Source organism: Typopeltis vanoorti, chromosome 9 (assembly GCF_054136105.1).
Source record: "Typopeltis vanoorti isolate ZY-2024b chromosome 9, IOZ_Tvanoo_1.0, whole genome shotgun sequence".
Taxonomy (NCBI): domain Eukaryota; kingdom Metazoa; phylum Arthropoda; class Arachnida; order Uropygi; family Thelyphonidae; genus Typopeltis; species Typopeltis vanoorti.
In genome coordinates, this window is record NC_143557.1 from 104,989,691 (window position 1) to 105,007,404 (window position 17,714).

The 17,714-nt window shown below is 34.7% G+C and overlaps 1 protein-coding gene across 1 annotated transcript in view; it reads right to left on the minus strand.

Annotated features, from left to right (window-relative positions):
• Positions 1–12,811, minus strand: part of mus101 (mutagen-sensitive 101) — a 57,905-nt gene extending 45,094 nt beyond the window's left edge. Inside the window, 1 exon segment of the mRNA XM_090397694.1 lies at positions 12,574–12,811. Within this exon segment, the coding sequence (XP_090253820.1) occupies positions 12,574–12,603 (30 nt within the window). The 5' untranslated portion in view covers positions 12,604–12,811.
• Between the last annotated feature and the right edge of the window lie 4,903 nt (positions 12,812–17,714).

Here is a 17,714-nt window from a genome sequence, read left to right on the forward strand (position 1 = left end):
AGAAGGTGGCAAAATATTCTGGAGGTTGTTGAAAAAGCTTAGGAATGGAGGAAAGAGTGCTGTAAAAGGAATTAGAGTTGATAAAGGTGACATGAAAACAGGAGAAAAAGATATCCTTGAAGTATGGAGTAATAACTTTGAAAAACTGCTAAATGAAACAAGCAGTGATGACAGCACAGTGGTAAAAAACACTGACCAGGCATGCAGTCAGGAATACATATCCATACTAGAAGTAGAAAAAGCCATCAAAGGCTTGAAATGTGGAAAGGCAGGAGTAGATGATATTTGACCAGAAATGCTGAAGTATGGTGGTATAAGAGTCTTACAGTGGCTGCACTGCATAGTTCAGAAAGCCTGGACAGAGGGACGAATTCCCGATGATTGGAGTAGAGCTCTCATAGTACCATTTATATAAAAAGGGAAATAAAACTGCATGTGAGAATTACAGAGGTATTTCCCTACTGAGTGTTCCTGGCAAGATCTATGCAAGTATACTTGAGAAACGGTTGAGAAGAATTGTGGAAGAAAAGCTTGGTGAAGAACAAGCTGGATTCAGGCCAAATAGAGGCTGTCAGGATCAGATCTTCACTTTACAACAAATAGTCGAGAAAGCATGGGAATATAACAAAGATTTGTATTTAAGTTTTATCGATCTGGAAAAGACATATGACAAGGTACCAAGAGAGAAGCTATTCAATACGCTTCAGTTATATGGTGTCAATGGGGCATTATATCAAGCAATACTTAGTCTTTATTTGAGTTGTAAGTCAGCAGTTAGAATTGAAGGAAGTACAGGAAGATGGTTTAATGTTAAATCTGGTGTGAGACAAGGATGTACATTATCCCCTCTGTTATTCATTATCTATATGGATCACATTATGAAGGAAAAATGGTATTAAACATGATATCAAAATTGGAGATGTTAATGTCAGCTCTTTGCTTTATGCGGATGATGTTGTACTTCGGAATAAATCTGCTACAAGTCTGCAAGATTCTCTGACTAAATTGAATAGCTGTTGTAATAGATATGGTATGAAGGTCAGCAATAAAAAGACAATGAAAATAGGCAGAATCATTGAAAATGTCAACTGTGTTGTGAATGGAGAACCTGTGGAACAAGTAAAACATTTCAGCTATTTAGGCACGATTTTTACTGAAGATGGTAAATTAAATATAGAAATAGACAACAGAATCAGCAAAGCTGGTATGGTAGGAAGTCAATTGAATAAATTCATATGGAATAAGAGAGAAATCAGTCGGAACACTAAATTAGCTGTGTACAAGACAGTGTTCAAACCAGTTTTAACTTATGGATCTGAGAGCTGGGTCGGAAGTAAAACACTTGACCAAAGACTAGAGACCACAGATATGAGAGTCCTGAGAAAGATTATAAGCATGAACAGATGGCATCAATGGCAATATCATATTAAAAACGAGGATATTAGGAAAGAACTTGACATTGTCAGCATCCAGGAATGCGTTAGCAGAGCTAATCTCAGGTGGTATGGTCACTTAAACAGAATGGGCGAGGAAAGATTAGCAAAACAAGTGTTCTCTGCCAGGTTGGCAGCAAAACGACCCAGAGGAAGAACAAGATATAGGTGGATTGATACGGTACAAAATGCTTTAGACGATAGAAATATAAGATCTGATAATGTTGGAGTCTTGACAAGTAACAGACTGATTTGGAGGAAAATTGTAGATAGGAAATTAATAATGATGTAATTTTTTTCATGTAGTACTATCATATCCTGTATACCCCTTGAGGGTACATGGCAGGAATTTGATGATGATGATGATAATATTATAAGAACTTGTATTTGATAATTTAACTGCGCATTATTCGAAATGTAAATATTCTCTATTTATTCCTGTTTGTAAAGTTTAACGTTATGTAATAGCTCAATTTTATTATATTTTGTTTTGTTGTCATGGAAACGTATGTAAGTGAGCAAGCACGTTTTGGAACACCACGTGAAGTTTATTGAAAAGAGTTTAGAAAGAAATCACGAGAAGAATTTAGGCAGGAAGAATGGATATAAAAAGCAATGAAAGCTGAAATTATTTATTAAGAGAGCATTAGAGATTTATTAGAGAGAGATTGGCATTAGGTTGGAATCGGAGCATTCGGAAATCACAGTGCGATAATAGCGAGTCGGCAAGGCACTCAAGCAGCTAATAAAGTCTACTAGTCGAGAGGCGGTTGGCTAATAAATTGTAGAATAACAATTATAGCTACAGAAGACAGCTGAGTGACTACTAAATAGACTAGCAATACTTGAGTTGAGATATAATTTCGCTGCCGACCTTTCAAGGACATACGGAACCTTGAAGCAAAGCACGAAGTTACTAGAGGCTGTAAAGTTGATGTTTACCGTTAGCTGTGTTTGGAATTATAGAGCCTAAAGAATTAATTGAATGCCGGAGGAATGAACAACTGTGCATATAAAACCTAAAGTTAAGGAATTATTGTGTTGCCTTATTTCATGAGTGATCAGTAGTACTTATGCAACAACGTTTGTTTGTGTGTATTGTGACCGATGATTAATTAAGTTATTACTTAGAAGAATTATTTTGAGTGCCATTTATTGTTAAAAGTGTTTACGGTTGTAAAAAGTGTATGTGCATAAGTTGATGAAGATAGAAGATGATTGGTAAGATTATTCCAACCATTAATATTCCTATCCAAAGATGTGTGTGAGTTTCATCCTAGAATTTCCTTATGTTAACAGTAACTATCGCGAAGATTAACTGAAGTGAAAATTTTAAAGTGTTTGCTTGTAAAGCGGTGTTACTGTGATTTTATTGTATTTTGGAACTTAAGGAACTGTGAGAAGACTGTATTAGAGATGACAAATTTACCATTGTCTGAGTTTGTATAACAGTATTATCAGAAAGGCTGAAGTGATTATAATAACTTAATTACTGATTTGAATTTGAGTGTAAAATTTGTGATTTTAAAATTAAATGTTTCTTTTTGTTTATCTAAAGTTGTATTTTGCCTGAATCTCTTTTACTGCACCATTCATAAAATATTCAAACCAAAGCGGGTAAATTAAGTAAGTTAATATTCTCAGCCAGTATTTATAATATTAACACCGAAAAGGAGAGATAGTTGTGAATTGGTTTATCTTCAATTCTTGAACTAATTCAGATATAAAGTGGCGCAGTCTCTAAATATAAATTTTCTTTATATTTGAATTAGAAATAAACTAGCAACCTTCTATTTTGTTAAGAACATCATAATAAATAACATGTCGGATCCAGAGTACAGATTAAGAAGAAGTAGGATCCGACACAGGAATGTGTTTGCAGAGCTAATCTCAGGTGGTATGATCACTTAAACAGAATGGGTGAGGAAAGATTAGCAAAATAAGTGTTCTCTGCCAAGTTGGCAGGAAAACGACCCAGAGGAGGACCAAGATATAGGTGGATTGATACGGTACAAAGTGCCTTAGACGATAGAAATAAAAGATCTGGTAATGTTGGAGTCCTGACAAGTAACAGACTGATTTGGAGGAAAATTGTAGATAGGAAGTTAGTAATGATGTAAATTTTTCATGTAGTACTATCATATCCTGTACACCCCTTGAGGGTACATGATGATGATGATGAGGTTAGGTGATATCCAAGGTATTTGAAAGAGTTGACTTAATCTATAACTGTATTGTCTAAACAGAATTTACTTCTTATTGGTTCTCTTCCCTTAAAGGCAAGTGCCTTTATTTTCTCTTTTGAAATTTCCATATTAAATTTTTTTACTATTAGATTAAGATGATGGATAGAGAAATGCAGATCAGTTTCAGAGGTTGCAAGTAGAGCCTGATCATCTGCAAACAGTATTGTGTCTATATTAGTGCATTTTTAATTGGGATATAACCAATGTACGGTGAGCCTCCAAATGTCTTACTATAGAATTCATATAGATTGTGAGGAGAATGGGTGATAGGCTACAGCCTTGCCTTACTCCTCTGTTTATAGGTTCCCAATCAGAGATTATTCCATTAACTTTTACTGTAATCATGTTGTCTGTATATGTATCATGGGTCACTTTAATTAGATGATGAGGAACTCTACCATGTATTAATATTTCAAGAAGTTTAATGCGGTTAACTGTCAAATGCCTTAAAATAATTAAATGAGTTTCCACACAGTATTCTTTATGTTTTTATAATAAAATTTTTAACGTAAAGTATCCATCTGCACAAGAGTGGCCTCCCCTGAATCCATTCTAATCTTCTCTTATCTTATCTTCATAGAATTGGGACAGTCTATTTTTCAGAATTTTACTAGATTTTATATCCAGATTTTAGGAGACTAATTCCTCTATAATTTTCACATTTATTAATATCACCCTTTTTGTGTATAGGAATAACTATTGCTTTTTGCTAGTCTTTTGGTGGAGGTTCACAATTCCATATTTTACTTATTGGTTTAAGAAAATGAATTTTGAGGTTTAGGCCTGCATATTTGATTAATTCAATATTTAACCCATCTTCACCTGGTGTTTTATGGTTTTTACGACTTTTTAGAGTAGTTTCTAACTAGTCTATTGAAATAGGATCCAGGAGTGTCTCATTATCGAAGTTCATTGTTTCAAAATCTTTATTATGAGTCCAGAGGTTTTTATAATAACTTAGCCAGTGATTGATGGGTGAAGGATGTGTGCTTTCTCTTAGATCTCTATTTAAATTATTTAATATTTTAAAAGTTTTGGGTGGGCATGTATTATCTGTTTAAAGTTCAGAGACAGTTGTCCAAGGACTCTGTGTTTATTTCTTACAACTTGTCTAGCGACTGCTCTTTTTCCCTTGTATTCTATATAGTCATCTTGAGATTTTGTTGCTGAATATTTTTTTAAAAGCATTCCTTTTGTCTTCAATAATTTGGGCAATCAGATCATCCCATTTTCTAATTCCCTTTCTTCTCCACCATTTCTTCTTTTTCCCAGTGATTCGTTGGCTGTGTCTGTTATAATTGTTTTGATATTTTCCCATTCTTCCTCAACAGTTTAGCTTAAGTTTATATTTTCTATTTTTTTTCATTAATTATTTTTTATAGAGCCATTTAATGCTAGGGTGATTTAAAAGGTACATCTTAAAAAAGGTTTCCTATTCAGATGAATGGGCTTTTCTCAATAACCATTGGGGTGGGAATCTTAGGTTTGAAGCAAGAAGAAAGTGGTCTATTTCTAATTAACAACCTCGGTATACTCTTGTATCTAGAATGAATTTTGCAAGTTTTTTATTAGCTGTTACATAATCTATAAATGTCTGTGAACCACGTGCTGACCAAGTATATTTATCGCAGTCTTTATGCTTAAAGAATGAATTTGTGATTTTTAAACTATTAAATACTGAATATAAATAAATAATCTACTTCTTCTTCTCCTTTCTATGTGTTAGGCCTACTGGCCTGTTGCAGAGATATGTTAAGCCCTTATAAGTCGTACCTGTCACGAGCGTGTGGTGGGTGTGTTCATGGGGCTGGTTTGCCTGCTCACAACGCCCGGCTAACTTGGCTATGTCTGAGAAAGATCCTTAAACTCCTCACGTCAACAACGGGAATCGAGCCCAGGACACTCTTTCCCGGGCATATGGTAACGAAGGGCATAGCCACTAGGCTAACTGCACGGACCTAAATAAATAATAATGAATATATATATATATATATATATATATATATATATATACACACACACACACATTAAAACACCTTTTTTTACACTTTTCAGGGAACTGATGGAAAAAAGTGTAAATAGCAGGAAATGTAAAAAAAACATTTAAAAAGGGCTAAAAGATGACTTACTGCTAGTATGTGAGTCTACATACTAGATTACAAAATTTAATAACTGAAAATAAATAAATTTGCAATTACTTACATTTATCTATTTAAAAAAATCTTTAATTGTTGATTGTTTTTGCTTTTCATTTTTTTTTTTTTGACATAGCGCAAAATTGCTTTGCATTGAGTTCAATGCTTGACCTGTTTTTTTACTATTGTGTTCAAAATGGACACAGAGAGTCCAAAATCTTTTGCTAAATGCACATGTGTTCCGGCATGCCAATCTACACGTTGCAGAATGGCCATCTTTTCTTCTACCGAAATACATTTTCTGTCTTTTTTTCTCCATGTTACGAACATGGATAATCCACCACTGCAACTTGAAAGCAACTTTAACATGCTAAATTACGTAGTAGAAATTCTGCAATATCAATTCTTATTGTGATTGAAAAATCACAGTATCGCTCATCACTACATTACTACTGTAAGCGTGCAAGTCGATGGCGGAAACGAAACTACAACCGAAAGCAACACCGGCTGGGAACAGAAATCGATTCAAAAATCAGTATTGCACCCCCCCCGACACGCAAATCAAGGGAAATAACGTCCACATCAAGTTGTTAATGGCGGGAAAACAATATATCGTAAGAATAGGCTTTAAAATGGGACCAACGTAAAATGACGTAAATGGCAGGAAAACGTAAATTGCGGGAATGTAAAAACGGGGTTTTACTGTGTATATATATATATTCATTATTATATATATATAAATAATATTATAATAATAACATATAAATATATATATAAATAATATTATAATAATAACATATAAATATATATATATAAATAATATTATAATAATAACATATAAATATATATATAAATAATAATAATGAATAAATAATTAATAAATAAGAATGAAAACAGAAAGATTACCAAAACAAGCCTTAAAGTACAAGCCATTAGAAAAAAGAAAACCAGGATGTCCTCTTAAACAATTCAACGATAACTTCTAAGGCCGGAACAGGCAATGCTAGGCCTAAATCTTTGATACACATGATGATGATGATGAATAAATAATTAATATAAATAATAATAATATATGTATGTATGTACATAAGATAGAAATCAACAAGACTAAAAATGTAATTGGTTGCTGCTACAATCCAAGAGTTACACAAGAGAATAGATGACAAGCACTCGCAAATTAGCATGATGAGTATAGGTTGAGTAATTATTATAGAGGATATCAACTATGGGGACATAGATTAGCAGAAAGGGGTGGTCACAGGCAAGGAAGGAAATGGAATTTATACAGTTGTTGAGAGATAAATACCTGAGGCATCATATAATGGAAAGGACAGAAGGTTTAAGAGTGCTGGATATGATTACTGCATCAGAGAACTTAATACTAACCAATCTAGCTACTGCCTCCACTTGGAGAAAGTGATCATGTAGGGAGAGATGTTGATGCATGTGAGGAGGTCAAGGGATTTTTGAAAAAAGTATTATCTAATGTATACCAAGAGTCAAAAGGATATATCAGTCAGGAGTCAGATGAATAGATTAAAGCAGTTATAGACAAAGAAAAAGTTGTGGAGGGATTAAAGAAAACGGTGATCAGTGTGCAACAAGAAGGACGACCGGTATGGTATAGAAGTCTAACGCTAATTATGAAGGAAAGCCAGTTGATGAAGCCAATGGAAGAATAACTTTAAAAAGTGCTGAAGAGGTAACAGAACCAAAAGTTCTGTTACCTCTTCAGCTGGAAATGAGTGAGCATTTTCCAGTGATGTATCATCTAGGTGGTGACATCAATACTAGATACGACACTGACTGATGGGAGTTGAAGAAATGAGGATGCTTAAAATATTACAGAATTTCAACATGAACACACAGCCATGGGATTACAAGAAATGTACAAGGGAATTATCAGTTCCTCTGACCAAGCTGTTTAACCTAAGCCTCAATAGTGGGGAAGGTGCCAATGGAGTGGAAAGAAAGCAAAATAGTATATTGCATAAAGGAGGCTCCAAGAAAGAAGTAGCAAATTATAAGCCAATCAGTATCTAAGGAGTGGTGGTTAAGATATTGGAGAAATTGGTGAAAGACAGAATTCAGGGCTGGGGACAGGAATATGATAATCTATAAGGAACACCGTGGTTTTGTGAAGGGTAGGTCTTGCCTTAGTAATTTGCTTACTTTTTATAATTAAGTGACAATGGAGTTCATCATCATCAAATTCCTGACATTGTACGCTCAAGAGGTGTATAGGATATGACAGTACTACATGAAAAACTTACATCACCAATAACTTCCTATCTACAATTTTCCTTGAAATCAATCTGTTACCTGTCAAGACTCCAACATTATCAGATCTTATATTTCTGTCTTCTAAGGCACTTTTTACTGTATCAATCCACTTCTATCTTGGTTTTCCTCTGGGTCTTTTTCTTGCCAACCTGGCAGAGAATGCTTGTTTTGCTAACCTTTCCTCTCCCATTCTGTTTGAATAATCATACCACCACCTGAGATTAGCTCTGCTAACACCTTCTTGGATGCTAACAATGTCAAGTTCTTTCCTAATATCCTCCTTTTTAATATGATATTGCTGTTGATACCATCTGTTCATGCCCCTAATCTTTTTCAGGACTCTGAAAAAGAGTCCTGAAAAAGTATTAGTATTTTGACTAATTTCTCTCTTATTCTATATAAATTTATTCAGTTGACTTCCTACAATATCAGCTTTATTGATTCTGTTGTCTATTTCCATATTCAATTTACCATCTTCAATAAAAATTGAGCCAAAGTACATGAAATATTTTACTTGTTCTATAGGTTTTCCATTCACAATGCAGTCGATATTTTCATTGTCTTCATATTGTTATTCCTGACATTCATCATACCATATCTATTACAACAGTTATTGAATTTAGTCAGGGGAATCTTGCAGACTTGTACCAGATTTATTTACAAGTATAATATCATCTGCATAAAGTAAAAAAGCTCAAATTAACATCTCCAATTTTCATATCAAGTTTCATACCACTTTCCTTCTTCATGTGACCCATATAAATAATGAATAACAAAGGGGATAATGCACATCCTTATCTGACACCAGATTTAACATTAAACCATCTTCCTGTACTTCTTTCAATTCTAACTGCTGACTTACAACTCAAAGACTAAGTATTGCTTGATATAATATCCCACTGATGCCATACAACTGTAGCATTTTGAATAACTTTTCTCTTAGCACCTTGTCATATGCCTTATTTGGCCTGAATCCAGCTTGTTCTTCATCAAGCTTCCCTTCCATTATCCTTTTCAACAGAGGCGAATGCTGGTCTTGAAATTCACGCTTGCTCTTGTTATCATTTAGGGAGTGAGAGGTGTGATTTATTTTACAAATGATATTCTATCTTTTTCAATTTAGCTAAGTGAATACAAATTCTACCATACGGTTCTTGTTTATGAACTGGTCAATAACATCATCGTAAAAAGTTGGTTGTAACTTAATTTTCCCAAGCAACACGCACACTTGTAAAGGCTGGCTGAAGCTCACTGGCTAGAGCTACATTTGACTGCTTATGACCTTGTGTTTAACAACAGAGTGAGACGACGTGAAATGGCTATGCGCGCGCATGAAATCACAGTGCTGCTGCAAGGACCTGGAAGCTCCTACAATGGAGCAACCCAAGATAGCTTTGACTAGACGAGCAAGCATCGGCCTTCAATACACAATGCAAAGCTCAATTATTGCTGTGCAAGCTTAAGACGTCTTCTGTCTACAAAAATAAAAGCCTAAATGGAATACTTATAAATGCATGCATTTATTAACAAATAAATATTACTTCTTTCTCAATTAATGAGCTTGTGCAGCAAGCATGGAGAATTTGGCCCTGCTTTTCAACCATTTCTCAAGTATACTTGCATAAATCTTAACAGGAACACTCAGTAGGGAAATACATATGTAATTCTCGCATTCAGTTTTATTTCCCTTTTTTATATATGGATACCATGAAAGCTCTGCTCCAATCATCTGGAATTATTCCCACTGTCCAGGCCTTCTGAACTATGCAGTGCAGCTACTGTAAGACTTTCATATATCTTCATACTTGAACATATCAAATAATGTCCACTCCAGTTGCCTTTCCATATTTAAAGCTTTTAGTGGCTTTTTCTACTTCAAGTGTGGATATGTATTCCTGATTGCATGCCTGATCAGTGTTTTTTTACCACTTACCACTGTGCTGTCATTGATTGTTTCATTTAGCAATTTTTCAAAGTAATTACTCCATACATCAAGGATATTGGAAATTTTTTTCACTTGGTTAGACTATAATAAATTTAGTTTAATCCATGTTGGAGGCTTAATGGAATAATTATCAGCACTGAGAAAAGATTAAAAATAATTTTAATACTTTCAATATTTCATCTCTGTCACAGAGGCATCTTCAGGAATTACAAAAAACTTTTTGTAACAACACACACATAAAAGCAAAAATATCATCAGAAAAAATTGCCAGATCATTAAAAAAGTACAACCTCCATACAGCTTTTAAGCCTTACCATAAACTTGCTACCCTTATCCATTCCACCAAAGGCCAATTCCATCCTCTCTCAGTGCCTGGAGTATATAGAGTACCTTGTGCCTGTAAACTGGCTTACTTCAGGCAGGCAGGCAGGCAGGTCAGCATCCATTCGGTTAGAAGAACACAGATCTTACATCTGCAATCACAATTATGGTCAATCTGACCTTGCAGACCATGTTTTGGATACTACCCACAGGATTTCCTGGAAAAAAACGACCATGCTCCACCATAGCAAATTCAAAAGAGAAAGACTGTGTTTTGAGTCTGCATCGGCACTCAGGAATCAACCTAATTTAAACAAATATGGTTGCATTAAACTTCCCAAAATTTGGGAAACATTAATTATTAGAGATCCCTCTTTACATCCTAGGCCATCTGCAAATGCCCATAGAGGGCGCACCACCTAGATAGGACTTTAGTTTCACTCACTACTGTACTGCTTTTGTGTGTGTGTTGTTACCAAAAAGTTTTTTGTAATCCCTGAAGATGTCTCTGTAACAGAGACGAAATATTGGAAGTATTAAAATTATTTTTAATTCTTTCTCAGTGCTGATAATTATTCCATTAAACCTCCAACATGAATTCTGCACAGCACTTAAGCCTCAACACACGGATTTAGTTTAATCCTTTATCCAAGTGTAAGCAAACAAAGTTTGCACCTGAAGTATCTTCAGGCCTGAGGTAACTCGTGGTAAAGGGGAACCAAGCTCTCATCACTACTTGTCTTAGTATCTCCCATAATGCAAAGAACATCTCCTTGCAGACATGTATAATGCTATGCATTAAGGGAAAGGCCACTACCCAGACCGGTTTCGACCTTTATTTAGGTCTCATCAGTGGGAGCCAGACCCAAAGGTGGTGATACTAAGGTGGAAGCAATGAAGAAGTCATAATTACCTATATGAGTTGCCAAAAGGTGACTCGCCTTATTATTAAATTACTCTAGATTTATATAAAGATGTTGGAATACACTTGGATAAAGGATTAAACTAAATTTATTATAGTCTAACCAAGTGGGAAAAAAAACAAACTTTCAACGTCTTTCTCTAAATCAAATCCCATAGAACTGCCACAATCTTTGTCACTCACCTCTGGAGTTAATAACTTCTTCATCCCTATAGAATCAGGTGTCCAGATCTACATTCAGTAGTAGAGATGTGATTAAAGCCTTATAAAGGGAAATAACTTTTTATCACTACTTGTTGGTGTGTTTATCAACAATGATATAATTTGCTGTGTGGTTTTGGCTACTTTTGCAATATGCCCTCTAAACTTCAACTCTCTCTCCACACTAATTCCCAATGACCTACTTCCTGGCCACATCAGTTGCCTGCAGCTCAATTCCATCAATATAGTACACAGTTTGTGATCTCTTCTGTCCAAAGTGCATCACCTTACACCTGCACACATTAAAATGGCAGTTATTTACCTTTGCCTATACTGCTAGTCTGTTTAAGTCATTCTGTAGTGTATTTCTACATCACCTTCATTTACTATTGCTCTTCCCAGTTTTGCATCAGCAAACAAATAAATGTTTCCCATGTACAAATTAAACAACAGATGCCCAAGTACTGAGCCCTGTAGTACACTGCCTTCTCCTGGAATGAACTTCTCCATAAACCACACTTTGATATCTGTCTATCTATCTTATAACACAAATCGATCATCAGATTTATATCCATTCCCATTTGCTCCAATTTATGCAAGAGTTCTATGTGGAATCCTGTCAAATGACTTTGCAGTCTAGCAGCATCACTGATAGTTATTTCCCTTATCCAGCTCCACTGTCACTTTATTATATAAAAAAAAAAGTAAGCAAATTACTAAGGCAAAACTTACCCTTCACACGTTGCATCTTTTCTATGCATTCAGTACCGAAGTCTATCTTTTACCAATTTCTCCGATCTTAACCACCGGTCTTGAGATGCTGATTGCCCTATGACTTGCCACTTGTCTTGGAGCCTCCTTTATGCAGTAGGACTACTTTGCCCTCTTTCCATTCCATTGGCGAGTTCCCAGTACAGAGCCTTAAATTAAACAGCTTCATCAGAGGAACTGATAATTGCCTTGCACGTTCTCATAACACACGGGCGATATGCCATGTGATCCCAAATATATAAAATTCTTGTTTCATTACTTTTGAATAAAATTTTACGTAACGAATATTCTACTGTACTGCAATTCCAGATCTTACCTTAAAGGGCAAAGCCGTATATCCTGACATTCGATTGAAGTTCTTCACAGTGAATTGTAATTGATATGTTATATCATACAATTCACAGTTCGCTGTTATGCAGTATACGATTCATAGTTCGTCAGTTGTTTTTAATTGGGATTTCAATAACATCAATCGCGATTTTAAAATCGGTTCTAATTTTTACACGACAAATATATCCTACAATCAGTTCCCGTTGCTTGCTAACATTACAGTTAAAAACAATCTTCCCGCCAGCGCCATATTACACAACCAAACTTTCTTGGTTAACTGAATGACCACTAGGCGATCTGGAATAATGAATCAGTTGTCATTGTTGATGTAGTTTATTATTATTATTATTATTAAATGCCACAAACTGAAGCCCAAAGATTCATCGAAAATATCCTCTCTTTGGAATTAGGGAAGAACCTTGTAGCCTTATTTGATATTACATCAACGTATTAAGTCTGTAAACTGTGTCCTGCCAATTTCCTACAGTTGCCAGTAGTGTTGCCAATTTAGCACTTTTGGAGCTAGTTTTAGCTCTTTTTTTTTCTTCCCTAGCTCCAAACATTTTAATCCAGCACCTAGCTCCAAATCTAGCTCCTTCAGAACTAGTTTCAGCTCTTTTTAGTTATTTTTATAACTTACTGTTAGAGAAAGAAATTGTTTTCAAAGTTTTCCAGATGTTCGAATTGATAGCGCCTTCATAGCGCAATTGGAAGAACGACGGTACATTGCGCCCTTCGATTGGAACGGGCCTAAGTTCGATTCTCGTCGCGACGGGAGGAATCTTTATCTGGACGATTTCAATCGAAGGTGAGTTAGCCGAACTCATACGGAGGTAGCAGGATTTTTTCTCCCGGAAACTCGGGTTTTTCATCCCGCATACAGACAAATCGGCCTTTCAGAACACACGCAATTTACAGACAAAAAATACTAGTTGTGGTGGAGGTGGGTGGTAGATAGTGTTGATGGAGATGATTCGTAGTAGAGGTTCGGTGTAGTGGTTGAGACAGTTGTAGGTATCCTCCCATGATGAGTCTTTGGACTCCTTGGAGGTGTCAGGAATAATAATAATAATAATAATAATAATAAGGAATTATATTGTACATTTGGTACGAGCATCGTAGACGTTTCAAATGCATGATGACATCAGTCAGTCACGTGGCCCAACAGTCTGCCATTTTGTCGTTTTAAAGTTGATAGCACCGCTACAAGTTAGTCTTTGCACAGTGTTCAGGTTGGTAGTTACGATTACAAGTGGGAAGTTTTCAAAGACTGATCATAATTCGTTGCAGTAAAGAGTTGTATACTCTTCTTCAAAAATGAGCAAAGAGAAAACTAAAGCTCACAAGCAAAAATTTAGGAGGGAGTGGTTGCAAATGGGAATGTTTATTAAATGGTTGTGTGAAGTTCCTTGTGACTATACAAAAGGCCACCGTAAGTTTTGCAGATGTGATATAGCTGCTAAATATTGTCAGCTTGCAAAGCATAGCGAAACTAAGAAACATCTTGCTGCAGTTCCATATAAGGCTGTTCCAATTACAAATATGCTTGTGAAAAAGTCTGATGAGACCCCAAATTTTGAAAGTAGGTTAGCATTATTTCTTTGTTGTCACTCATCATTCAACAGTTGCGATCATCTTGTAGAGCTTTGCAAAAATATCATTCCAGACAGTCAAATTATGACAAAGGGAAAAATGTACCGAGCTAAGTGCTCTGCAATTGTAAAGAATATTCTAAGTGAGCATTTTGAAGATCTAATTGCGGACATTGGAGATGAAAATTTCAGCTTGCTAATAGACGAATCGAATGATATCACAGTGAATAAGCATAAGATGAATCTATATTCATCTTATGCTTATTGATAAATTACTTATTACTGATACCTTAATTTAGTTCGATGCTCAAAGTACTGAATTAAATTCGTAAATCTTGAAAATTCTATACAAGCAAATTTCTTACTAGAAAACTATAATTAAATGCTTCAACTCTTACTACTGAGAATGAGAATGCAAAGTCTGCCATCAAGCGATATTATAGGCATATTAAATTCTGTGATAAGTTTATTTAGAATTAACTTTAAGCAACTATGGTTGGGAAGTAAAAGAATTTTTACTTTTGTTTACTTTTATTAGTGACAAGACAAGGAGAAGCTTGTGTTGGCATAATAATCTGAAATGAAAAGATTAGCAGTACATGTGAAATAGTCAAGGGGAATCTTGACGATCAGTATCACAGTTTTATCTAAGTTTAGGAATATAAGCCAGGTAGGAATTACATGGATGAGTAGTATCATTAAGCAGGAGCTGAAGTAAAAGAAAATCTGGAGGGCGTATATAAGAGAACAACGATCAACAAGTTCACAAGAAATACACTACTCGGGCAACAATAAATACTCAAGAAATAACCAGCATGGTAAGGAAGGCAAAGTCAGATTATAAGAAGCACTAAGCCAGTAAGCTGAAGGAAATAAAAAAAAAGAGTTCTTCCGTTGTGCAGCAGGTAAAGGAAAGGATAAATGACGAAGAATTAAGGAGTGCTAATGGTACTCATGTTACAATAGCAGACGAAATAGTTACCAAGCGACTACTTTGCAAGGGTCTATCATTCAACTGGTGATATTGCTGTGAGGAATGTGACAGAAACTGATTTTAGAGATTGATGAATTAGAAGTGTTTAGGATATTGCGAAAGCTCAATGCAAATAGAGATGTCAGATTATTTGGGAATAACAGCTCGCGTATGTCAAATAAATTGGCAGTGCCTCTGACTACGCTGTTTAACTTAAGTCTTAGTTGTCATAAAGTCTCAGTAGAGTGGAAGAGAGAAAAAAAATGACTTTACATAAGAGGCTTTTTTACAGATAAATCAGTCTTGAGAAAGCACACAATTCACAGACAAAAAAAATAGGCAGCAGATGGCGTTGCAGTAGATGATGGTATTTGTGGTTCCTTGTAGTTGGTGGATTAAGTGGTAAAGACAGACAGCTGTAGAGTAGGTGCCTTCACTCGATAAGTCTTTGGACACCGTGGAAGTGTCTAATAATAATAACAAGACTTCAAGACCACATTGTAAATTATAAAGAAAATGGCATCTATGGATTGGTGGTTCATCAGCGAGAGAGAGAGAGAAATCAGGAATGTTTGTATATTGCCATACTATCTCCTCCTAGAATAAGATATCCTAATGGGAGGTAGCATAGCTTTGTGGAGGGAATCACTTTCCTTAGTCTTATTTATATATATATATATATATATCAGTGGCATTTCAGTTGGGTGTGCTCTATTGTGGGTTAAACAACCCGTGCTACAAATTTCACGTTAATTTGACCGTATGCATGGACAATCAATAAATTTTTATAATTATTGATTTAATTAAATAATTACATCAATGAACTTCTTTTAGCATTTTTAATGTAATTATTTATCGATGTAAATGCATTATTTTCATTTTACATCGATTTTAATGATCTTTAATTCTTGGATAATGACCATTAAAATATTTTATCCAAGATCTAAAATTCTTGGATGAAATATTATTCAGAATTAACACAGTTTTTAGCACAATTTCATCTGTATAAAAAAATTGACTGGCATATTTTATTAAAAATCAACTGATTAATTAATCCCAAAATCCTAAATAAAATTATTTCAGCTTAAATGCAAAAAATCATAAAACTAACAAGTAAAATAATATTAAATTACATACACTCACCTTTTAAAAATGTATTTTCTGTTTAAATTTGTTTCACTATAAATTTACAATTCACACTTCATTCAGTGATTCACTAGACACAGCGGGCAAACAAACTGGTCTCTGTTCACAACAGTGAAGAACATTTTTTTCACAAATCAGAAAAAGATGAACCAAAAACAGGAACAGGTGTTTTATTGCCTCAATAAAATATGTGTTCGATGTTCTATGGCTATGTCTCTGTGAGCCAAAACAGGCCAACCCATAAAAAAATTTAAGACAGACTAAGCATCCCAGAGTCGATGGTGTAAGATTACATATCTCAATCACTTTTGCGATTATAATTTGTGAAATTTTTTACTCAATCACGGGGGGATGTGCCCTCCCCCTTCTGCAGAAGCCCATAACCAGGTGATTGTATTTTTATCGATGTATGAAAGTTTTGATAGTACATAGTGCATCAGGCTCATCTTAATTGACCCAATTCAATTAATTGCAGTATAACTTTCAATACTTCTGCAGTGGGAGAACAATCGGTTTGTTTTAGGATGTATCAGAAAATAACAATAAAGGAGAATGCTATATTTGGTTGGTATATTTGAAATAATCAAAGATGAAAATATGTGAACCGTCATTTATAAGGTATGTGAGAACAGGAAAGAATAAGTGTGAGGAAACATTTTCATTAATGGTAAACGAATTATTAATAATTATCATTTGTGATGTGCGTGTCCTATAAGTTGCTGGGTAGCGCAAATAGCTTCCTATAAAGTCTAAACTTGAATAAGTGAATTTATGATAGTTTAATATCATAAATTTCTCTCTTCATAATTAAAAAAAAATTATGAAGAGAGAGAGAGAGAGTGTGTTGCAGGAATAAATATGGTTTGATGGAGCAGCAAATCATCTCGTAAAATTTGTTGCATATGTTATGTGTATTTGTCTGGTTCGTATATATTTCGCTCCGTTTTCCAATTATTTCGTTTTGTTTACTGAGACTCAATATACATAGCATCTAATAATTATTGGAATTATCCACACTTCCTGGAAACCTACATTCATTAGCTTTTTATTTTTTAGTATCAGTGGTTCTTCTGTCTTATCAATCTCACATATGCTGGTATTTTGTTGTAGATTAACAACGTCTTATAATACACAGAATATTCATTTTTATTCAGGAATAGATTTTTTTTACTGTCTGTTGTTTCCGAAGACTACAATGAAAATGTCTCTATACTGTTAAAAATCTTTACAACCTCAGTAGATGTTACACTGCACAAGCAACAGAAAAAACAATTATCATTTTTCTCCTAACATCCACATTCAAATTTTCAGTTCCAGAAAACATGTATAACACCTGTTTGTAATACAGACAACGGACACAGAAAGCGCTCAACTCATGACAAGTGACAAGGTCCAATTAGATTGGTTGACATAATA